Genomic DNA, 25,208 nt, shown 5'->3' with positions numbered 1-25,208 from the left:
GCGTTTTACATAGCATTGTTTAAATGAGAGCATAGTTGGAATTACAGTTGAAAGTTGTACATCTTTGATAATCTACGTAGAGGATTACTTACTACAAAATACGATTACAAATTTATACAACAGAATGGGATAGCACTATATTTTTAGACTGAAAAGTAGATTTAGTAAACAATTAGTACAAAATAATGGTGATTTATGCTTTAATTTTGTCATAGTGGTTGATACTAACAGTATCCTCGAGTCTTTGGTAAAGTTTAACAAATTAATACCATCAAAATTTCATAAGTATTTTTAAGTTAATTTATTTTCTGATATGTTCTACAATGTGGTTTTACAGAAAGTAATAATTATTTTCGTACCTAAAGCTGTTGTATTTGATATTAATTACATTTGCAGCCTAATACTAAATCAGACTTTGAAAATAACAACAGTTTACCATAAATATGAAAAGTTTACATAATTTCAGTCTTTGGATTAGGTTCTTCATTAAAGTTAGGGGCTCAGATTCGACATCCATCTGATCATTAGACGTACCATGTAGGTTTGTATAAACCACTGCCCAATCTTTGGTTGTTCACCAGTTTTACATAACCAGTTGGTGCTGGAAATAGCAGCAATTTTCTGCAGTGACTCTTGTATTCTTTATTCTTATGCTCCTTACTTCGAACATTACACAGGCCTTCCTCCACCTGGTGCAAAGCACCAACCCCACAGTTTGTTGCCTCATCCATTCAATTTTTTGCAAAACAAGCTCAGTAGTTGCACACAAAAACATAAAGTATAGACATATGGTAGCACTGTTCAGCGGTGATAATTCCCATGCCCTGGCATCAGCACACACTGCAGCCTATGGCATTTTCAATTGTGAATTACTTTAGCATGTATCCTTCACAAAGTTTGATACAGTGAATAGAGACAAATATATTCTCACTTAAGATTTCATGAGAATTTTGGAGGAAATATGGATAGCGCTGCTTTGCTGCAAACTTTGAAAATTCATGCGAAACAGCTATCTATATATATATATATATATATATATATATATATATATATATATATATATATATATATATATATATATATATAATGGAAGGAAACACTCCACGTGGGAAAAATTATATATAAAAAACAAAGATGAGGTGACTTACCGAACAAAAGCGCTGGCAGGTCGATAGATACACAAACATACACACAAAATTCAAGCTTTCGCAACAAACTGTTGCCTCATCAGGAAAGAGGGAAGGAGAGGGGAAGACGAAAGGAAGTGGGTTTTAAGGGAGAGGGTAAGGAGTCATTCCAATCCCGGGAGCGGAAAGACTTACCTTAGGGGGAAAAAAGGACAGGTATACACTAGCACACACGCACGTATCCATCCACACATACAGACACAAGCAGACATCATGTCTGCTTGTGTCTGTATGTGTGGATGGATATGTGCGTGTGTGCTAGTGTATACCTGTCCTTTTTTCCCCCTAAGGTAAGTCTTTCCGCTCCCGGGATTGGAATGACTCCTTACCCTCTCCCTTAAAACCCACTTCCTTTCGTCTTCCCCTCTCCTTCCCTCTTTCCTGATGAGGCAACAGTTTGTTGCGAAAGCTTGAATTTTGTGTGTATGTTTGTGTTTGTTTGTGTATCTATCGACCTGCCAGCGCTTTTGTTCGGTAAGTCACCTCATCTTTGTTTTTATATATATATATATATATATATATATATATATATATATATATATATATTTAAAAGACCAACAAGATGAATTGCAACTCAATAAATAGTTGTACACATTTTTTCTCTGAATGCAGAAATGCTTCAAATGACCTTGAAATTGATACCCAAACAATTACGGCAATATTAAATGATATTTTTATAAGTTCATATGTATTACAAGCTGATTTTGCCGTGTGATAGACGCAGAGGATCTCACATGGAATGTTGAAATTTGATGTCTAATCGAACTTTAAATTGTGTAGTATATTTACATGCGTAATAATGGTACTTTTGCTACAAAAATACACATTAGTGGTAGTGAAACACCATACTCGGCTATGACAACCATATTACTATTGTACACTACTTTGTTTACTTGCTAACATTGGCAGTGTGTCATAATCAACCAGGATGAAAAAGTCAGTATGTAATTTCAACATTAAATGGCTACCAGTTGCCACTGACTTCTTTAGATTTCACATTTTTCATTTTGTACTGCCAGTTTTGTGTTATGTCATTTAATCACAGTTTAGTCACTAAAAACTCAAGATTTTGTGTCATTCATTACTTTATCATTTAAAAGAATTTTTCCTGCATCTATCATTTGTCAGGGGTGCACAGTGGCTACAGTAAAACAAATATTAAATAAAATCAAAAAAGTAAGTTCAGTGTGACCTGTCAATAGTGATTTACCTACTACTGTTAAAACACTATCAGCTTTTGTGTCCATACTATGCTTCTATCTGGATGTGTGTTCATAGGTTTCATTTGGTATGTATATGTTGTAAAGTTCCCCTGTTTACACATGAGTGTTCAGATTTGAGCTTGTTAATATTTGGAGACGTGAGCATCCACAACTAAAATTAAATTTTCTTTGGACCGTACTAGTGCAATTATGCTGGACTTCTTAATTGATGCAGTCTCGCTTATGCTGTAATTGAAGAGTTTCAACAAACACAGAAATTCTATAGATTAATACAAAGCATTTCTTCTGAAATGAAGCTCATACACTATCGCACAAAATACAATAACTTCTTGTATTTCAAACTTGTCGAGACAGGGAATACCACTGGAGTATACATCATGAGCTCAGACATTAGAATGACATTAGTGACATTTCAACATTCTTCTTGTGTCTTACATAGACATAACGCTATATTGTTAGGTTTTGTGCATTTACTCAGTGGTCCACCACGTTACTCCAACGTAGGATGACACAAGGAACATATATAAAGCCCACACTTATGATACTTATGATAATACTGTGATCGCTGCCCCACTCTGAAGACAAATGACACCCGTCCATACACTCATTATATGCAAAACCAGATAACAAAACCTCCAAAAAGCCTCATATTCTTAATTACTAAATCATTATACAGGTCAACAATTATGTCAGTCATTTATTGGCTAGGTAGACATAGGATTATGCATCGTTTGGCTGGAGTGCTATTTAACTTGACAGTGTTTTCTCAGAATAGACTCTTCTTCAAAATTTAACTACTTTTTGTACCTTTCAGATGAAATGGTCTAAAAGTGTGTGGCACTGTACCTGTTGTGAGTTGTGTGTAGTTGCCAGAGTTGTGTTCTATCATGAAGTGATTAAGAATGCTTTTGAGACTGTCTTATCTGCTTCCACACTCCCAATGCTGGTTGTTCAGAAATTTTTAATTTCTGTCCAATTGAGATATCCTGCAGGAGGAGCCAAATATTATATCTCCAAAGCCATGTGCTATGGTTTATTATATCAACAGCTTGAAATAAAATGATATGACTGTGTTGCAGTTAAAGTTCTCCCTTTGGACAAAATGTGAATTGAGATTCACACACACAGCTTAAGTGATACCACAGCTCACAGCATTCCATGAGCTACCAATTGTACAGGATGCAACAAATTCAATGTACGTGCACACTTTTCAGTATGGCATCAAATGAAATATTATGGGCAGATATTATTGTTGTAGTGCAGGTCACATCATTAAGAGTTTTGACTAGATTTAAATACAAGGGGGGAGGGGGAAATTCAGATGTTGGATCCAAAAATATATTTCATACAAACAGAGAAGTGGCAAGAAACACAATTATAAAAGAAGTGATACTAGAAGGTGAAATGCAGTCTAACAAACCAACCAACAGCTGATTTCTAAATAAGATTTTGGAATTTTATTGTATTTGTTAATGTGAGTATTTTGAATATGGTACCTCTAATGTTCAGTTTTGCTGCAGCCACATCACACTCAGGGGCTCTTTCCTACGTACAATCCACAATTTATACAGTAGTTGCTCTCTCAAATTAAGGTTTTAAGCACTTTACTTTTCTAGTTATGGTGCGTAGTTATTCATACAAAAAGCTTTCAAGGTACGTCAGTCATTTGCAAGTACACACACACACACACACACACACACACACACACACACACACGCGCGTATTATTCCACAATAACTACAACAGACTGTTGGTGTTTTGAAATACAGCTACTATGGACCAGTTGGATGATGCTGCTCAGTGGTGGGGGAAGGATATTGGTGTCACAAAGTAAAACTGAGTTGAACTTTTTTGGCATGACAGAAGTTTCATCTCTTGAGAAACACCACTAAAAACTGTTGAGCCACAGCAGTATGCTGCTAGCTGTTGCGTCACTTTAGTTGTGAGTGCGACCCTGGCTTAAAAGTTTCAGTTCTTTAAGAAATTCTAGCATTTCCAGAGAGTAAATTTTTTCCACAGTGAAATAAAACTATTTAATTTTTTGGACTTCAGTTCAGAAATTACAGTTCCTTATTGTCGCACAACTAAGTTCAAGCTGCAGATCATAGAGAGGATAAATATTACGAAGGATTTTACATACATTCTTCCAACAAATATCACTTGCAATGCTTCATATATTCCCTCAAATTTTTTTAAATATTTCAGTTAAACTCTAATTCGATATTGAACAGAACAAAATCCTGGTGGGCTCAGTGTAAGGCATGTCGTCAGTGAATCAGGAATACATTCCAGTGGCTGACAGTACATAATTTAATTTCGTATTTCTTGTTTAGCAACAATGGTTTCCTGATGCTCCGTGGCTGCCGGAGTATTATTGTGCTGCTGTCACTGCACACACAGTCCAGACCAGGTACTACTTTTTCCTCAGTGCTTATGGATACTGCATGTCATCACAATACTTTTTCTACAATTTTTACATCAAATTAGCACAAAATAAATCCCCAGCTTGTGATTATGTTTGGCTGCTCAGCAATTCCATTCATACATTCTCCTACTGTAATGATTTGCATGACGATTAAAATTATTTACTTACAGTTGTCATAGGCAAACTGTAACAAATATTAAAAAGTAGTCAGTATTGAACTTTCACTTGGAAAATTTTGTATGGTGGACTACATTCATTCATGTGCCATTTTGTTATTGATGCATCACTATTCTTTTTTCTAGGTCTCATTGGTAGTTGCACAAATTCTAGTTATGAGGACATGGGCCGATGTGCAAGCATTGTCAAGCAAGCACTAAAACATGGACTCAAATCGAAGATTCCATTCAATGTAACACCTGGATCTGAACAAGTGCGAGCAACAATTGAGAGGGATGGAATTGTGAGTGCAGCTCAATGTTAAATTATAAAGACTTGTTTTGTGACAATGTTCAAATTAAATCATTCATATGCAGATTGAAATCCATAAACACAAGGTTATTCTAAATGATGGACCCATTCAAGTACAAATCCAAAGTTAACAAGCTTGATAGCAACAAAAAGAGGAAGTTTCAATCATAAATGTTCAAAGTGGCCACCATTGGCTCCATGGCAAACATCGACGTGGTAGCCAAACTCGTCCCATACACGCGAATTTGTATCTGCTATTACTGAGTGCTTGGTGACAGTGATCCGGTTCCGCTGATCATTCAGAGTGGTTGGTAGAGGCAGGACATAAACAGCTTCCTTCATATAACCCCATAAGAAATAGTCGCATGGTGTGAGATCAGGAGATCTCAGTGGCCAGAAGTGCAGAGCCAGGTCCTCAAGTCCCCTGTGACCGATCCAACATTGAGGAAGGGAGTCATTCAAAAAGCCTCATTCATCATGGTGCCAATTTTGCGGTGCTCCATCCTGTTGGAAAATGAAGTGGGAATCTTCCATAACTTGGGGGAACATCCGTTATTCCAACATGTCCAGGTATATAATTCCCGTTACAATTCTTTCTGCAAAGAAAAATGGTCCATAAACCTTTGTACGTGATACAGCACAGAATACATTCATCTTTGGTGAGTCTCTTTCGTGTTGCAATGTTTAATGTGGATTTTCCAAACCCCATATGCGAACATTGTCTGACTTCTCCACTAAAGTGGAACGTCGCTTCATCACTAAAAATTACACGCTGTAGAAATGTCATCCTCCATCTTTGCTAGCACATAACCACAAAATGCGAGACGCTTCTCTTTGTCATTGGGGTTGAGAGACTGCACAAGTTGTAGTTGGTAGGGCTTGTACAGCAAACACCATCCTAGAACTTTCCATACAGATGGTTTGTGTATTCCAAGTTCTTGACTGGCTCTGTTGGTAGACATTGGGACTGCACACACAACTTTCATACATCCATCGGACATCATCCTCTGACACACACACTCGGCCTGTGCTTTTTCCTTTGTATACACTCCCAATCTGTTTAAATTGCTTAAACCAATGGCTAATGCTTTTGTGAGTCGGTGGTTGAATACCGAATTTGGTATGAAATGCCTGCTGCATTGCAGTTTGCGACTCACTCACAACTGACAGCGAAACGGAACGATGGCCTTATTGCCGTGCGAACTCTACTGGTCACTTCTGAAACCATCACCACCTGCCCGCTGCTGCCTGCCAAAAACTTTGAATCTTCATCTTTTCATTGGTATAAAGCTTGTTTATTTTGGATTTGTACTTGAATAAATATGAATTTTTGAAAATGGGTCCATCATTTAGAATAACTCTGTAGGGCCATAAAAACAAAACAGTTATGAGGTGTACTCACCTTCATAATTTACATTCTGTCTCATAATGTAGATTAGTTTCATAATTATAATATGGCCCAGTTAATGAACTAAAATGAGGGTGGCAATTCTTCTCTATGAATTCCAGGAATTTCATAAATCTCAGGGAGTTCTTAATTTATAATGTAGCATTGAAATTAAATTTTATTTAGTTTTATAAATCACAAATTTTAAAATAATATTTCAAAATGTGTTAATTATTTGAATATCATTCTATATAAATTACTGCTTTTGAGAACTGTGGTGAAACTAGTGCTTATGGCTGGTATATGGTCCAGCTGAGAGGAAACAAAAATCGTTACTGTGATATGCTGCCTCCCCCCCCCCCCCCCCCTCTCACTGTTAATTTATCAGGAGAATCTTGACACCATACCTGGAATCCTCTGAATTTTTTACAAGTTTGAGTAGCCACCCTGTAAAACTGAACCACATATAACAGACGAGACTTTTAAGTTGTATGTTGAAGGAAATTGAACTTTTCACAGTTACTACTATTGACCATAGTATACACATGCTAGTAAAGTCCCTTAAATGATGTTATGGCTGATTCTTCATTTAGTCCCAGTTTTACTCAAGATTTTCCATGAGTGCGTAATGAGGAGGAGGAGGAGGAGGAGGAGGAGGAGGAGGAGGAGGAGAAGAAGAAGAAGAAGAAGGCCTTACATTGTTATTTTAATTCCCATTTGTATGTTAGGATAATAGCTTTTTATGAGACCATTATGGGGACTGAATCATCAGTTCAAGAGGGAAAGAAATTATTCGCTATGCGTTGTTTGCTTCACTAATGGGAACTTCTGCTACTGCTGCTGCTACTACTACTACTACTACTACTACTACTATTAATGACAATAATAATAATAGTCCTCTATTGAGAACTGCAACATTTTTAGTGCTATAATTAATATTTCAGGCAGAAACACTGAGACAGTTCGGAGGCACAGTCTTGGCTAATGCCTGTGGACCTTGTATTGGACAATGGGATCGAAAAGATATTAAGCAAGGAGAGAAAAACACAATTGTTTCTTCATACAACCGTAACTTCACTGGACGAAATGATGCAAATCCTGCAACACATGCCTTTGTGACATCACCTGAGCTCGTTACTGCTCTGTCCATTGCAGGCACCCTTGACTTTGACCCCAGGAGGGATACCCTGAAGGGAGCAGATGGTATGTTTCTTAGATTTAGTAGTGCTGTTAATGTCATAACAAATATAAACCGTAACAGCTCCTCGTATATGATGGCTCACAAAGACAACTCTTCTGGGTTATTAACAAACCATGTTGGTAGACAGGTTAATTTAGTCTGTACAGACTTCCATATAATTTGTATGTCTTAATTTAAAAAAAAAAATGAAGGCAAAAAGGAGGATGGCTCAAATACAGAATTGTTGTCACTGCTTCATCACACTGAAAAGGCAAATTCTGTTGCTACTACCTTCAGAAAGTGGAAAAAATTGCAACATGTCAGTTTTGTGGAGTATACATAAGCATTTTTCAGAGGTAATTTTTTTAAATCACTTTTTGCCATATGGAAGTTTAATTTTCTAGATCTTGTAAAGAAATGTATAGCAGCATCATCTGATCTACTTCAAGTAGTGTTAATCTAAGTGCATTCTTCCTCTGCCTGTATTTTCAGTGGGAACGTCAGGACTATTTTTTTCAGTTACTGTTTCAAGGAGGAAAAACGTGGTCTTAAACATGAAATTGAACCGCATTTGTTAAATAATTTATTAGAAATATGTTATAATGCACTACTGCTCTCTCTGTCCCATCTCTTCTGGTGTGTTCTTTATGTTTCTGCTCCGTACATTTTGCATTACTTCTCCTAGACTTTGTGTACCTATGTCACTACAATTCATAGTGTACTCTTCCTTTCCCCTTTCTTTCCTAGACCCTGCCTATAGCAGTTAACTGCCCCTATTAAACCCCATACAGAACTCCATACAGCTTGCTGAACTGTCCAGTGTACCTTCGGTATAAGTGTCTCACCCAATAGAGCCAATCAGAATTTTAATGGTTCTGCAGCAACTTTTTAAGTCTAGCTTTCTTGTACACCACCTTGAATGTTACTTCTGACAACAACCTCCTCTCTGTCATTGTTTGCCAAAACATATTCAGTCATAATATTGTTAGAATGCAGGGCAGTGTGGGAGGGAATCTTATTTATGTGAAGATGGTCTTGGTCCCCTTTGTGAGCACTTCTTAAATACTGGATTTAAATCACTGGCATGAATGATTGTTTGCTAATGGCTTTTGTATGTGATTTTTTTTTTAAAAAGTGTGCTATTGCTAAAGGAAAAAACTTTTCTCAGGAGCCGTCCGCTGTGGCCGAGCGGTTCTAGGCGCTTCAGTCCGGAACCGCGCTGCTGCTACGGTCGCAGGTTCGAATCCTGCCTTGGGGATGGATGTGTGTGATGTCCTTAGGTTAGTTAGGTTTAAGTAGTTTTAAGTCTAGGGGACTGATGATCTCAGATGTTAAGTCCCATAGTGCTTAGAGCCATTTGGATCATTTCTTTTCTCAGGCAAGGAATTTAAGTTGGATGACCCCTTCGCTGATGAACTGCCACCAAAAGGCTTTGATCCAGGTGAGGACACATACCAGGCTCCTCCAGCAGACGGTGGCAACTTGAAAGTTAATGTTGATCCTAAGAGCCAACGTCTACAACTTCTAGAACCATTTGATGCTTGGGATGGAAAGGACCTCACTGACATGGCAATACTCATTAAGGTATGAAAGTATTCTTATGCAATCTTGATACAATTTGCGTTTTATCATTGATAATTTCAGTGAATGTTATTGAAGTAGACACTCAAACATAACACACAATTAATTGTTACTAGTTAGGTGATCTAAAATTGAAAATGGGTGACGTTTGTCTCTGACCATGTAATATGCACTAACTTGCTTGTTTTGATTTGCAATCCAAATCAAATATTTTGGAATTCCAAAACCAACAAGGAATGGCATAAGGAGACTTCAAACACTATACATTTTGTTGTTGATGCTCACTTCTTGTCCTTGTTTGCTTTCAGATATGTAGTTTATAAAATTGTAATTGTACCTTGAGCAAACACCTTTACTTCTTTCATTATTTAAGCTACTGATGGGCAGACTGACGTGGTAAAGACCTTGCTCTTTCCACCTTTCTCCCTCCCTTTCCATGCACAAAAAATAAATCATGAAGCTGACAACATCCTCGTGCCTCTCATTTCATGTTATGATGTAAGAGGGTCACACTGTAACTTTTGGTGGTGATGGCTTTGTTTCATTGCTGCGTTTCCTAGAAAGTCTCACATTAGTAGAATTAATTTAGTAGTAAATGTAACAAGTCACTGGATAGTAGAGGCATTGAGCTGGTGACAGGCTCACAAACAAGACTGAAAACTTTGCTAGCTTTCAGACTACTCCTTTCTTGAGCTAGTGTACAAACTACATTTATAGTCTCAGCATTATGTGACTGTAAGAATCTGTATCTGAAGTCTTTCTATGATTCAGTGAAATCAGATGTCAGTCACTTTCAGGCAAATGTTAATCTGGACATTAGGCAACAAATTCTCCAGAATGTAATATTGCTGTACTTTTTGAACTTGATCAGTGGCCTTTTCCACTTCATTATTATTTGACAGAAAGGTCTCTGTTGTGGTTGCCATCAATACAAATGCAAAGTCCATGTTGTAGCAGAATTACTAGGCTAAGTAGAAGGCAACAACTCTAGCAAATATCGCAGTTGCAAGCCATGTAAATGTCTGGAATATTGACTGGTATAACATTGACCAGCTGACTTGTAAAATCATACACTATACCATAACTGGGAAGGAAATGAAACAGCATTGAAAGCATTCTATTACTGGCAAGATAATCAAGGAAGCTAACTGGGATGTCCAGTGCTGGGCAACAATAAATTAGAAAGTTTGAGAACTGAAAGAGGTCATGTATAAAGCAACAGAAGAGTAAAACCACAAGACACCCTTTATTTGATTTGAGGCAGTGCAGAAATTATAAATTGAAACAAGGGGCTTTGGGGGAGGGGGGGGGGGGGGGTGGAGCTGTAGCAGTGATAAAGAAAAAAAGAATCCAAATGCTACATGGATAAATGTTTCAACATAGTTGCAGACCAAATATGGAAAGGTAGAGGCATTTCATAGAGAGCAAATGGGTCCCCTGCTGAACTAATGCAGATATCGTCTACTGAAGCCTGTTATGCACCTTCAAAAAGGAAGGGCACACGAGCCTTTGAAGACTAGCGACTAGTGACTATCAGTAAAGGGCAGAACAAGAATATCATTGTATCCAAATATTACAGACCATTTAATCTTCTAAATATTATAGATAAAATATTTGAATAGCTTTTGTTTAAAGGATTGCAGCACCACATTGACACATGGCATAATTCCTCAGTAGTAAGGCTTTAGAATAGGCAAGAAATACAACATGCCTTTCTTGAATGATATCAGTTTTCTGCACTGGCTGTTATGGTTAAACCATTGTTTCAGTTCATATTTTTCGCTACTAATTAGTTTCGGCTGTGTAACCATTCACAGGTGTAGCGTATGACATCTGAAATGTGTATACTTGGATTACAATCAGTGTATTTGCCTAAGTCACACAATTTTAGCTGAGCTGTATTGGCCGGGCTATGCAATTATAGGCATAACACCACGTGTTCACAAAAACAATAATTACACAGCATAATCAAGTGGAGCACTGAACTAAGACGACAACACCTTGTGACTCCAGGTCATAGTGCTGTGCCTGTAATACTAAGGCTGACATTCTGTTTCTAAAATTGTGTGATGTAGACAAGTACATTGACTGTAACTCAAGTATGTGCACAATGGTACCTACATCTGCACAACTACTCTGCAATTCATACTTAAATTCAAAGGTTTCATTAAAGCACATTCATATTATTTTTTTTACCGTTCCACTCTCGAACAGCGTGCAGGGAAATGAAACACTTAAATTATTCCACATGAGCTCTGATTTCTTTTATTTTATTACAGTGATCATTTCTTTGTATGTACATTGGTGCCAACAAAATATTTTTGGATTTGGAGGAGAAAGTAGGTTACTGACATTTTGTGAAAAATTCTTGTCTCAGTGAAAAATGCCATTGTTTTAATGATTGCCACCTCATCATGTGTCCCATATCCGTGGCACTGTCTCCCCTATTTCAAGATAACATGAAATGAATTGTCCTTCTTCAAACTTTTTCCATGTTCCCTGTCAATCCTATCTGGTGCAGACCCCATACTGCACAGCAGTATTGCAAAGAGGCAGATAAGTGTACAGTAAGCAGTCTCTTCAGTAGGCCTATTATTCTGCTAAGGGTTCCACTAATAAAACACTCTCTTTGGTTCTTCCTTCAGTTTCAGTAATTCGTAACTGTGATCCCTAGTTAAATTGATAGCCTTTAGATTTGTGGGATTTATTATATAACCAAAATTTAACAGATTACTTTTAGTACTCATCAAACCAGTCTCTGGACCGAAGTCCACAACAACAACAATGGACGAATTCACACTTTGTTATTGAGAGTCATTTACTACTTTTCACACCATACAGATATCGTGTCTAAATGATTTTACAAATTGTTTTCATCTCCTGATGGATTTACTAAATGGTAAATGACAGCATTACCTGCAAAAAATCTAAGAAGGCTGCTCATATTGTCTCGTAAATCATTTATATAGATTACGAACAGCAGAGAGCTTACAGCTCTGTCTTGAGGATCACCAGCTATCACTTCTGTTTTACTTGGTGGCTTTCCATCAGTTAATACGAACTGTGACCTTTCTGACAGGATGTTATGAATCCAGCCATGCAACTCTGACTATACTCCATAAGCAAGCCATTTGGTTAGAAGCTGCTTATGAGGAATGGCGTCAAAAGCCTTCTGGAAATCTAGATATATAAGGAATTAAGTTTAGATCCCTATTGACAGCTTTCATTACTTCATGATAATAAAGAGCGAGTTGTGTGTCACAAGAATATTTTTTTTTTCTCCCAAATCCGTGCTGGCTCTGTCTCAACAGATAGTTTTCTTCAAGGTAATTCATGAAGTCTGAACACAGTGTGTGTTCTAAAATCCAACTGCAAATTGATGTCAGTGACATGAGTTAGTAATTCAGTTGGTGTGACCTGTGCAACTTTCCAGTTTGTAGATACAGATCCTTTGTTGAGTTAGTTGTTGTACATACAATTGCTCCATGCTTAGCACTATCAGCATAATCTGAAAGGAATCTAAATGGTATACAGCCTGGGCTGGAAGATTTGCCTTTATTAAGTGATTCAAGCTGCTTTGCTACACATAGGATATGTGCTTGTAAGCTACTCATCTTAGCAGGTGTTGTTGATTTGAGTTCTGGAGCATGTACTTTGTCTTCTTTGGTGAAGGGATTTTAGAAAACCAGATTGTCTCGCACTTCAACGGCGATCCGGTGTAGACCCCTCAGAGTGGTTGGTGGGTCAAGTCGTCCATAAACAGCCATTTTCAGTCTATCCCAGCCATGTTCGATAGGATTCATGTCTGGAAAACATGCTGTCCACTCTAGTCAAGCGATATCATTTTCCTGAATGAAGTCATTCACAAGATGTGTGTGGTAGGGGCGTGAATTGTCATCCATGAAGACGAATGCCTCACCAATATGCTGCCGATATTGTTGCATTATTAGTCGGAGGATGGCATTCACGTTTCATACAGTCCTTACGGCACCTTCCGTGACCACCAGTGGTGTATGTCAGCCCCACATAATGCCACCCCAAAACAGCAGGGAACCTCCACCATGCTGCACTCGCTGGACGGTGTGTCTAAGGCGTTCAGCATGAGCGGGTTGCCTCGTAACAAGTCTTCGACGATTGTCTGGTTGAAAGCATATGCGATACACATCGGGGAAGAGAATGTGATGCCAATCCTGAGTGGTCCATTCAACATGTTGTTGGTCCCATCTGTACCACGCTGCATGGTGTTGTGGTTGCAAAGACGGACCTTGCCGTGGATGTCGGGAGGAAAGTTGCGCTTAATGCAGTCTATTGCTCACAGTTTGAGTCATAATACGACGTCCTGTGGTTGCATGAAAAGCATTATTCAACATGGTGATGTTGCTGTCAGGGTTCCTCCAAGCCATAATCCGTAGTAGCCCTTAGGCAGCCTGAGCGAGGTATGTCATCGACGGTTCCTGTCTCTCTGTATCTCCTCCATAACTGAACAACATCACTTTGATTCACTCCGAGACACCTGGACACTTTCCTTGTTGAGAGCCCTTCCTGGTACATAGCGATTGAACCATCTAGGCATGGGTGAATTACAGACAACACAAGCTGTGTGCCTCCTTCCTGGTGGAATGACTGGAACTGATCGGCTGTCGGATCCACTCCATCTAATAGGCACTGCAAATGCATGGTTGATTACATCTGTGGGGGGTTTAATGACATCTCTGAACAGTCAAAGGGACTGTGTCTGTGATATAATGTCCACAGTCAACGTCTGTCTTCAGGATTTCTGGGAACCGGGTTGATGCAAACTTTTTTGATGTGTGTATTTCTTTGAATTTAGGCCTCACTTGGTGTGCACTTCCATAGTGATTTTGGAAGGGACTGAGATTGTCTCTTACAAAGACAACAAGTGCATTTTTATTTGCTGTTTTAGATATAGTTTTCATTTATTTTTGGTGGATTTGGTTGTTACTCTATTCAGTCTCCCTACAATGACTTGGTGGCCACGAGCTCCTATATCCATTGTGATGCTCCCAATTTGCTCAGGCTTATTTCTTGCGAAGAAATCAAGTGTGTTTTCACAACCATTTGCACCTGGTTGGCTCCTAAACTAATTGACCAAAATAACGTTTAGAGAAAACATCTAGTATGATTTTGGACAATGCTTTGTGCCTGTCACTGACTTTGAAAAGGTATTTTGGCCATCATAGATTTAAGTCACCACCAACTTTAATTGTGTGAGTGGGGTACCTATTTGAAATGGCTCACTTGTTTTCTATGAACCATTCTGCAAATGCATCATTTGAGTTGGGAATTGGGGGAAGTGTTAGTAAAAGTAACCAGTTATTAATGGATTCTGGTTGTCAGGTAAGCTGCTACCCATACTTCATTTTCTTCAATCTACTTCATTTTCACTAAAAGATAAACTACTACTAACAGCAACAAACATGCCACCACTGTATTTAAACCATCCTTTCACAACACTGTTAGGTCCTCTGTAAAAATTTCAGCTGAACTTATCTCAGGCTATAGTCAACTTTCAGTACCTGTAATGATTCAGGCTTCACTGCTTTCTATTGGTACTTTAATCTTTGGTTCTTAACAAATGCAATTACGACTGTTTACAGCTTCAGAACTGATGGTAAAAAGTTTGCTTCTTCATACTGAAGCAAGATTTTAAACTGAGTATTTGAACTTAGGCCTAAGGTTTTTATGTTTCTCACAACCAAACCTCCAGATTTCAGACACTCAGATTGGTATCAAATGTTTTAATGTCGATTGAGTATGAACCAAAACACCAATTTAGTTCATGCTCTGCGTTATCGTCGAGTAGAATGTGTGTAAATGGTAATTAAAAGTATCACCAGAGCTACGGAGCACAGGAAAAATGTGTATGTAAATAATTGTATTGTAGATCTCACATGGGTGAGAAGGTAAAGTGTTCGGTCATTGTACCAAAGGTCTCACATTCAAATCCCACTGATGAGAACTTTTTTTAACTGTTTATGTGCGAAACTGTTATATGGGAGAGCATTTTCCTGACATGTAAAAGGACTTTTCAGTGTCTGCAGCAATGTTCTTTTGGCAGTCTGCTTTCGTTTCAAATGGCTCTGAGCACTGAGGTCATCAGTCCCGTAGAACTTAGAACTACTTAAACTTAACTAACCTAAGGACATCACACACATCCATGCCTGAGGCAAGAGTCAAACCTGTGACTATAGCAGTTGCGCGGTTCCAGACTGAAGTGGCGAGAATTGCTTGGCCATCGCGGCCGGCACTTTCACTTCATTAGTTGAACGTTATGTACTTATTATTGATCTTATTTATTTTGTTTATTATTAATTATAATTATTACTATTACCGTTGCTGTTTAGTTATCCACGTGTGACGCAGTTGTTTCTTTATTTTTCTGTTCTGATTGTATATTCTGTGACTCTACAAATGCTCTCTATAGGTTCACTACTTTCAAAGAAACAAACTGAAATCAGATTGCCAAGAGAATATTGCTGTAAACTCGAAACAGGTATTTTACATGTCATAAACACGTTGTCCTGTATAACACTTTCACAAACAATACAATAAAAGAAATAGTTGTCATTAGGCTTTGGACCCAGGACCCTTAGCATGAGGATCTAACACTCTACTAACTTCCCCACAGAAGCAAAGTCAGTCAGTTATTCATAGCTATGCTTCTGATGTTCTCCATAGTTCCGGTGTTACTTTTAATTAATGCTTGCACCCGTTCTGCCGGACGACAACACATAGTATGAATTAAATCAGAGTGTTGGTTGACACTCTAGGGTAGAGACATTATTACTCATCAGAGACATTATTACACATGTAGAGGTCCTTCAAAAAAGTTTTGGAAAGCAGTTTCCTGAACATTACACAAAACATGATTGAATAAGAAGTAATCATGAAAGAAACTTCCATCGACATGGCTAGAAACAGTTCAATAGAAGATCTTTTCTAAAAGAAAACACTGCTTTGGTTTTTGATAGGAACAAAAGCAGGATCTTTTAAAACAAGCAATCTGATTTTGGTGTCATTTGTTGATACTTACAGGAGTAAAAGTGTTTCTTATATTAAAAATAAGTACAGTGACAGACTTAGTGTTGATGACAACTTGAGAACTAAGTTGAGTGCAGTCGAGGCAGATTTTGAAGCTCTGACTAAAGATAAACCGCAACATGCCTCCAACTGAAATATGTAGATGTTCTTTAATCAAAATCTAAGTTTGAAACCTAATTAGTGATTCTGAAGCCTGATTAACTGGCACAGTTTGATTTGATCCTGAATTTTTTTGCTTTTTGGGCTCTAATTTACTATACTCTCATGCCCAACAGGATTATATTATTTGTGATGTAGAAGTTTAATAAATATTTTAAATATCCTTCCTCTCTCTCTCTCTCACTCACTGAACGTTTGTATCCAAACAGGCTTAATTTAATTTCGTATTATTTGCTGCGAATCAGTACCACATGCTATCATCAACACCTCTCAAAAAAAATTTGAAAAAAGATGCTCTCACAAAGTATTAGTAGTTGATTGACATGACACAAAAACTGTGTGTGTGTGTTGTCTGCACTGAGAAAGTTGGTAAAATATTTCCCCCCATAGCATCCCTGCGGCAGTCATCTCTCAACCATCCACACTCCCCCTCTCCCGCCTCAATGTTCGTTAAAATGTGAACAAGCTATAGCGGTACACCCAAATTTCAAAAAATGTCAAGTAGTATGCAACAACAGAAAGTCTAGGAATGTCTGCACTACACAGTTATTTAAATGTAGGAGTGTGCATATTAAATACACTAACATGCAAGAAATTTAAGCTACAAAGCACACAGGTAAATCAAAATTAGTTGCTTCTATATAGAAGTCTGTAACAAAAAGAAAAAATCACAAGCAAAACACTGTGCTGCTGTAGAGACAGAAGCAGCTGCTGACACGCTGGACATGCATTCGGGAGGGAGTTCAATCCATGATTTACCAAACCCAGGCAAATGCTGTGGTGGTTCCTATGAAAAGGCATAGCCAGTTTCCTCCAGTTTGAAACAATCAGAGCTTTTGCTCCACCTCTAATGATTCCAATATCGAAGGGAAGTTCCATCCTAATCGTTCTTCCTTCTTGAAGTACATGCATTATATTCTAACTTGAGAATAGATACATAGCCAAAACTACATAGTAGCAAATTATATGGAATAAAAGGATGATTTAAAACTAATAATAACAGCTGGTGTGGTAAATTGGTTATTCAAGAAATTTACTATGGCTGTGAACAGTATTCCAACTAAAACATAGGATGATTCTTTGACAGGGTGTGGGTTTGTCTGGAAATGCTGTAAAACTATGTAGGACACTAGTACCACAGTGAAAAAGCATCGCTAATATGTTCTGGATTGGAAATTACGAGATCAGTGTAGTCGGAGGTTTGTGTGTGTGTGTGTGTGTGTGTGTGTGTGTGTGTGTGTGTGTGTGTGAAGCTATAATGAAGTACTAAAATAAAACTAAATGGTGTAATGATTAGAATCAATGCAGAGACTTAATACATCATGTAGAAGACCGAGCGAGGTGGCGCAGTGGTTAGACACTGGACTCGCATTTGGGAGGTTTTCCATGATTTCCCTAAATCACTCCATGCAAATGCCGGGATGGTTCCTTTCAAAAGACACGGCTGACTTCCTTCCACGTCCTTCCCTAATCCGATGAGACCGATGACCTCACTGTCTGGTCTCCTTCCCCAAACAACCCAACCGAACCCATCATGTAGAAGTGATAGAACAGGATCAAAACTGATGCTTAAAATTACATTCATAACAAAAGGAAGTTTGGGCTTCCTTTGAAAACTGCCAGAGTGTAGGTCCACCACCAGCCTGTCTCTTGGTCGTATGGTATGATATGGACATGTAGATTACTGTTTGTGAAGCCAGCTTTAGCTTTAAGAAGAGCATAGTAAGATGTACTACTGAGCTTTACAGACAATTCCAAGTTTGTCCTACAGACATATCCTCTGGAAATCAGAAAAGTATATACACTATTGTTTAAAAAAATGTAATCAAACAGAAGAAACTAGAATATATGGAATTGAGACCAACAGGAACAAAGAAATAAGATATAATTTACAACTGTGGCAAAATGATTGAAAGACATGTAGTGCATGTAGAAGTAAATTAATTTCTCCTAAAATCAAGATGATTTTTTTTTAATCCCTTGGGCAGTCTGATTTACTTCTCAGTAGTTCATGGTGCACATGTAACATATATGTATGAAATGAAGACCTGCAAAGGACTTTGTTGATGTAGTAGGGGCTTGGCTGACAGACATTTCAGGTGTAGTTGCCCAAAACAACACTGGGGAACAAGTCAGTCTGATGCATTTTGGACAAAACTGCAGCTGCAGTATCCAGGAATGACTTCACAAGAGATTCAGCCACATAAGTTTGTTACCCTTAGTTCCACTTAGTGTTCTGCTGATGGAGAGAAGGCGATTGAGATCATTGACCATTGGACGAAGTGACCTAATAGTATCGTCACAGAATTAGCATTAAACATACACAAGGAAACGCGAGGTGGAAGGAATGGGAGGGTCTTGGTGAGGGAACTGATTTATTTATTGGAACCAAGATTCCAAGGGTGTACACACAGGATTCAAGAAATTTACAATTTCAGGCAAGAAAGTAAAGGAATTTATATGTAGAGGCACATACAAAATTGAAATCAGCCTTTACCTGGAAACACAGTTACAGCATTTTCTTGTATCTTGATCAAATCTTCCTCATTCCAAGGACAACATAAATAATTACACAGATGTATCACTGTCTGTACTTCTCCACATCGTCAGAGTTAGCACTTGTAAGTACCCCATTACATTTGGCTGTCCGATTAACGAACCCCCATTTGTAACCTGTTCAGTGATCTCCTTGTGTCCAGTCAAAGTTTTGTCTGACTGGTGAGTATTCTTTTGGCTTTACCCCTGCTTGGACATGACTTATTTCAGCTGCTCACAGTTCTTATTCGGCTTTCTTGGCTGGTATATTTAGTGCAGATATTGACTAAAAAGCTCTTTATATACTTCAGCATAGGTCTTGGTGGAGAATGTCCATGTAGTGGGTGTAATTCAGTTTTCTTTGACACTCTTCTTTTGCAGCTACTTCCTGACAGGAATGTCCAGTAGCCAAGAAACAGAGTGCCGTAGTAGAAGTATGGACAAGCTGGGGCTAACCACCCGAATTGCTACCAAGTTTCCATGTGATGGTTTGGGCGGATACCTTAAGTTTGATATTAAGATAGTGCCATCAGTGAGTGTTAGAATCAAAGTATAGTGGTGTCAAACAGTGTTCTAGCTTAATGCCTTCCCAAATCACTTTGTTTTCTTCCTGCCTGTTTATTTCACAGGTGTAAAATGCAAACCTAATTCTGTGTGCAGCTTCAGGTGGTTCTTGTTATAGTAATCAGAAAACATCCCTAGAGCTCTGGTCAGCATCTTTTCTGTTTCTGAAGATTTATCTGTCTGCACAGTCAAAGCAAAGACATCAGCATATATGTAACTTTTGTACAGATTGGGTTTTGACTGATCATTTGTGTAAATGTTGTAGAGCACAGGTGACAGTATATTCCCTTGTGAGTAGAAGATTTCTTTGGTTCCTCCAATAGCAGTGTCTTCCTTGGAATTCAACATATAATCTTAGATTGTGCAGTAAGGTGGCAATTATTCTAATAAAACCATAGTCTTCAGTCCGAGTGTAGGTTTTGTGAATCATTATGCAATGCAACTGTATAGTTAGCTGATGAAAGGATGATAAATGCCATTCCAGTTATCTTCTCCCTTTCAAACCCGTCCCCTGTGTGCTGTCCTAGATGAGTTATTTGTGCTGTGCAGTTTCCTTAGGATCTGAAACTGGCCTTTTCATGTACATGTAAGCTATCAATCTTTGGTGACAGTTAAAAGCATGTCTTCACATATCTTACAGAAATGGCATAATAATGAGATGGTTCATAGCTCTGAGGGCCATAATGTTCTTTTCCCACATTCATGATAGCAATTACTTTTGTTTTCATCCATGGTTGTGGAATATTGTTCTCTTTTAAGCAGTTATTGCAGAAGTCCAGAAGCCATTTAAGTGTAGTTGGTCTGAATTTCTTTATTGGCTCCATTTGTCTGTCATCCAAACCAGCTACCTAGTTCTAAAATTGTTGTATAGATTTTTTGCAGAATTGAGTTTAGAGCTCATTTGTTACTAGATGTTCATGCATTCTTAGGTCCTTTGCCCCATTTGTCTGTTTTACCATTTTTATGAAGCTTTTGATTTTGGGGAAATGTTTACAAGGGTATTCCTTTGTGTTGTACCATTAGTCAGGTGATGTAGGAGACTCCATCCCATTTGATTACTTTTTGTCATGTCTAGACTGTCTAGCAATTCTATCAACTGATTTTTCGTACCTTCTGCCACAGAAATTTGAAAGCTGCATCTGATGCTTGTTTCCTAAAAGGGGTTTCTTCAAAGAGTTTAGTGAACTAACAAAAAAAAGGGTAATGACAGTATTCCTAGTAGAAATATAGGGATTGTGAGTTTGAAGAGCAATGGTAGTTTTGTATTCACTGGCGGCAGTATTTTCTTAGAGTGACATGTAGCAAATACTAATAATAAAATGTAAAATGGTATACGGGATTAGGTGGTAGATTTTAGTTCTGAAGGCAATAGGCTGTCGTTCGTATTACTAACCAGCTAAAACTGTGCATGGATGAAGTTGCTGGTTGCCTGTTCAACGGCTTCCAGGAGCAATGAAAAAATTGATTTTCAGGATGTCATATAATTATTGACCATCTCTAAAAATTTGAAATGCCAATGTAATCTACTCATTAAGCAGTATAATCTTACATTAAAGGTTTATCACAATAAACTGATTATTCTAGTTAGAAACTGTGTATATGTCTTGAGGCAGGGCAACACATGGTATGCAAATTACACAGATTATATGCATCCAGTATTTGAGAATGAGTGCACTTAGCAACTTTCAGCAAACTTTGCACATAACTTCAAGACTTCTAAATTTTTCATTAGTCTCTGGGTGAATAATTAAATTTTTCGTTAGTCTGTGGGTGAATAATGGGGTAAAATAAAGCCAACGTAATTAGGGTTTTGTGTCTTCATCATAAATGTTTTACATTCTTATCAGCAAATACACTGAAGAGCCAAAGAAACTGGTAGACCTGCATTATGTCGTGGAGGGGCCCCAGCGAGCACGCAGAAGTGCGGCAACACGACATGGCATGGACTTGACTAATGTCTGAGGTAGTGCTGAAGGGAATTGACACCATGAATCATGCAGGGCTGTCCATAAATCTGTAAGCGCACGAGGGGGTGGAGATATCTTCTGAGCAGCATGTTGCAAGGCGTCCCAGATATGCTCAATAACGTTCATGTCTGGGGAGTTTGGTGGCCAGAGGAAGCATTTAAACTCAGAAGAGTGTTGCTGGAGCCACCCTGTAGCAATTCTGGATGTGTTGGGTGTTGCATTGTCGAGCTGGAATTGTGTAAGTCCGTCGCAATGCACAATGGACATGAGTGGATGCAGGTGATCAGACAGGATACTTACGTGGCACTTGTCAGTGTCATATCTAGACATATCAGTGATCCCATATCACCCCAACTGCACATTCCCCACACCATTATGGAGCCTCCACTAGCTTTAACCGTTCCCTGGTGACATGCAGGTTCCATGGGTTCATGAGGTTGTCTCCATACCCATACATGTCCATCCGCTTCATACAATTTGAAATGAGGCTTGTCCGACCAGGTGTGTTTCCAGTCATCAACAGTCCAATGTTCCTATGCTTTGTGTCGTGCAGTCATAAAGGGTACACGAGTGGGCTCCGCGAGCCCATATTGATGATATTTCATTTTAATGACCCAGCATTGAACTCTGCAGCAACTTATGGAAGGGTTGCACTTCTGTCATGTTGAACAATTCTCTTCAGTTGTCGTTGGTCCCATTCCTGCAGGAGCTTTTTCTGGCCCCAGCGATGTCGGAGATTTGATGTTTTGCCAGATTCCTGATATTCGCGTTACACTCATGAAATGGTCATACGGGAAAATACCCACTTCATTGCTATCTCGGAGATACTGTGTCCCATCGTTTGTGTGCTGACTATAACACCATGTTCAAACTCACTTAAATTTTGATAACCTGCCATTGTAGCAGCAGCAACTGATGTAACTACTGTGCTAGACACTTGTTGTCTTATATAGGCATTGCCGACCTCAGCACCATATTCTGCCTGTTTACATATCTCTGTGTTTGAATACAAATGTCTATACCAGTGTCTTTGGTGCTTCAGTGTGTTTAACACATTAACTCACATGTAAAATAATCAGACTTTTGAAACTCTTGTGTACATGGGAGTTTGATTCTTAAAAAAATCAAGGGGGGGGGGGGGTGTAGCCATAGAAGTAGTTCCATGGTATTGACTGTGCCCCCAATTGGCCCTTGGTATGGGCACACTTGGGTAGGGTTTCTGGTTGTGAAAGAATATATAAAAAATAAGAAAAGTCAGCTGTTCTAATTACTTCTGCTTGATAGGCTTAGCCCTGTATAGCTCAGTTTCAATTAAGGAAGACATCTTGGGATGGAATAATGTAAGGAGGACATCGAGCAATAATGAGGACAACAAAGATATGAAGAAAAAAAAAAGAGTGAATGAGGGAGAGACTTATGACAGAGGCTTGACATTTTTATATTTTTAAAATTATTGCTTAACGAGCCTCAAAATAGCATTCATTCACTGAGTCCCTAAATAGAGATGCACATCATAAATTTATTGTATACTGTGGGCAAATGTTTTTCAGCACCAGCAATTTTTTGAGATGGTAACCAGCGAGTCACTCAAGTTGGGGGAACTATTTTTGTTCAGTATGGACTCAAAAGCACAAATGTGTAGTTTATGAAAATTTGGCCCTTTGTATACCCAAGTAAACTTTACTTCTTGTGTGTATTTTGCACCCTTGCACATTCCATATTAAATTTATTCTCTACTTTAATATCTGTGACAGAGCAAATTAAGCCTCTCAGTACAAAGGATGCTGCAGCCCCATATGAATTATATGGGAACATACAAAATATGATTATTAAAATACTGACTGGTTATTGGCAGTATTAGTTGCCGATAGCGTATTGTTTAATGTTAAAACTGCTTCTTTCATGCATTTGATTATAAATGTAATTTTTTTTTGTCACCAGAATAATTTCTGTCTGGTAGTCCGTGTAGCATTTTTGAGAAAATATTTTAGTACAAATTTATAAATTGGTGCTTGAAAGAAATTGGTGCTTGAAAGAAAACACCTGGCTACACTATATTTTTTCTTCATTGGTTTCAGCTTTTGTAACGAAGCACAGAACTGAATATCATTACAGCTATAGGTTTTGATTGTAAATTAAATATAATTTTCATTGCTGTAGGTAGAGGGCAAGTGCACAACTGATCACATCTCTGCAGCAGGACCATGGCTGAAATATCGAGGCCATCTGGATAACATTTCGAACAACCTGTTCATAGGGTAAGGTACTCGTTAATCATTAAGTTCGCTTTCTTTCGTGAACTGGAGGGAAAATAGAATCACAAAGTTCATATTACATTAAAGCAAACTTTCAGAAAAGATGCTAGCTTAATCATAGGGTAAAAGGTTGTTTGAAAAATGATGGTATTGCTCTTAAAAATTTGTTTATTTATCAAGAAGACTGCCTAGTAGCTTTACAACATTACTGATTTTTGTTGTCACCAACAGTGATTGTCAGTTCATGTTAGTTGCCTTGGACACTACACACAGTCAGTCATGCAATACTGAAACTGGTAATGGTGTATCATTTTTGTTATTGGCTAAACAGTATTTCAAGATGAATCAAATAGCAATATGTGCTAATCACTACATCTTCTCATGAATGAAATGTCTTAAAATGAAGGGGGAAAAGTAACTACAGTGAGTGTGTGCGGTAACTCGTGGTGCAGTTCAGAGAATGCATGGCAAACTGTGCCCATACAATAGTTTGTAGGGGTGGGCCTAGACCAAAGGGTATGGAGTATTTTTAGAATTTTAGATGATGAGTAGGACTTGTTAGCATCCGTAGAAAAGTTCCAGTTCCAACCCTGTTAAAAACTTGCATAATACTGACCTTCAAATCTTCTTGAAAGAAAACACCTGGCTACACTATTTTTTCTTTCCCTGAGAGCTGGAGGTGGTGGTTGGGGGGAGGGGGGTTTCCTCCTCCTCTATCCCTCCCCTGACTCCCCTCTCCAGCACCTGTTGTGGGCACCCTTTAGCATGACAACAGTGCTGGTTGTACTAAATGATGATAGCTATGTTGTAACATCATCTATGATACTGTGTATGGAGGGAATGGGACCATAGTAGATGGTAGTAGCAAATTGACATTAATTTTTCATTTTTATACATAAAATGTTAAGGTCAGTATTAATCTTGGGCACAGTAGAAACTTATGTCAGTTAATGAGTAATGGATCACCCTGTAAGATAGATGTCAGTTTCTGAGCAAGCTGAATTTGATTATGGTTGTCATGTCTCTTCATCTGGTGGTATCATAACAGTAGAAATATTGGATTACTATACATATATAATTTTTTCCCATTGTGTACACTGTAAGACCCGGGGATTGGTTCATATTTGGAAACCTGAGGTACATTAATTTTCTGGCATTGCTGTAGCAAAGCGAGTGAGTGAATGTTTGGTTGATTGATTATTTCTTGAATTTCAG

At 38.2% G+C, this 25,208-nt stretch overlaps 1 protein-coding gene across 2 annotated transcripts in view; it reads left to right on the top strand.

The window, feature by feature from the left end:
* Window positions 1-25,208, top strand: part of LOC124775005 (aconitate hydratase, mitochondrial-like) — an 83,137-nt gene that overhangs the window by 47,175 nt on the left and 10,754 nt on the right. For both annotated transcript variants that reach the window (XM_047249757.1, XM_047249758.1), the window contains exons 9-12: window positions 5,138-5,295; window positions 7,635-7,893; window positions 9,249-9,454; window positions 23,899-23,996. In XM_047249757.1, the coding sequence (XP_047105713.1) occupies window positions 5,138-5,295; window positions 7,635-7,893; window positions 9,249-9,454; window positions 23,899-23,996 (721 nt within the window). The remainder of the gene's footprint in view (window positions 1-5,137; window positions 5,296-7,634; window positions 7,894-9,248; window positions 9,455-23,898; window positions 23,997-25,208) is intronic.

Source organism: Schistocerca piceifrons, chromosome 2 (assembly GCF_021461385.2).
Source record: "Schistocerca piceifrons isolate TAMUIC-IGC-003096 chromosome 2, iqSchPice1.1, whole genome shotgun sequence".
In the NCBI taxonomy this organism is placed as follows: Eukaryota; Metazoa; Arthropoda; class Insecta; order Orthoptera; family Acrididae; genus Schistocerca; species Schistocerca piceifrons.
This window is presented reverse-complemented; position numbering and strand designations above follow the sequence as displayed.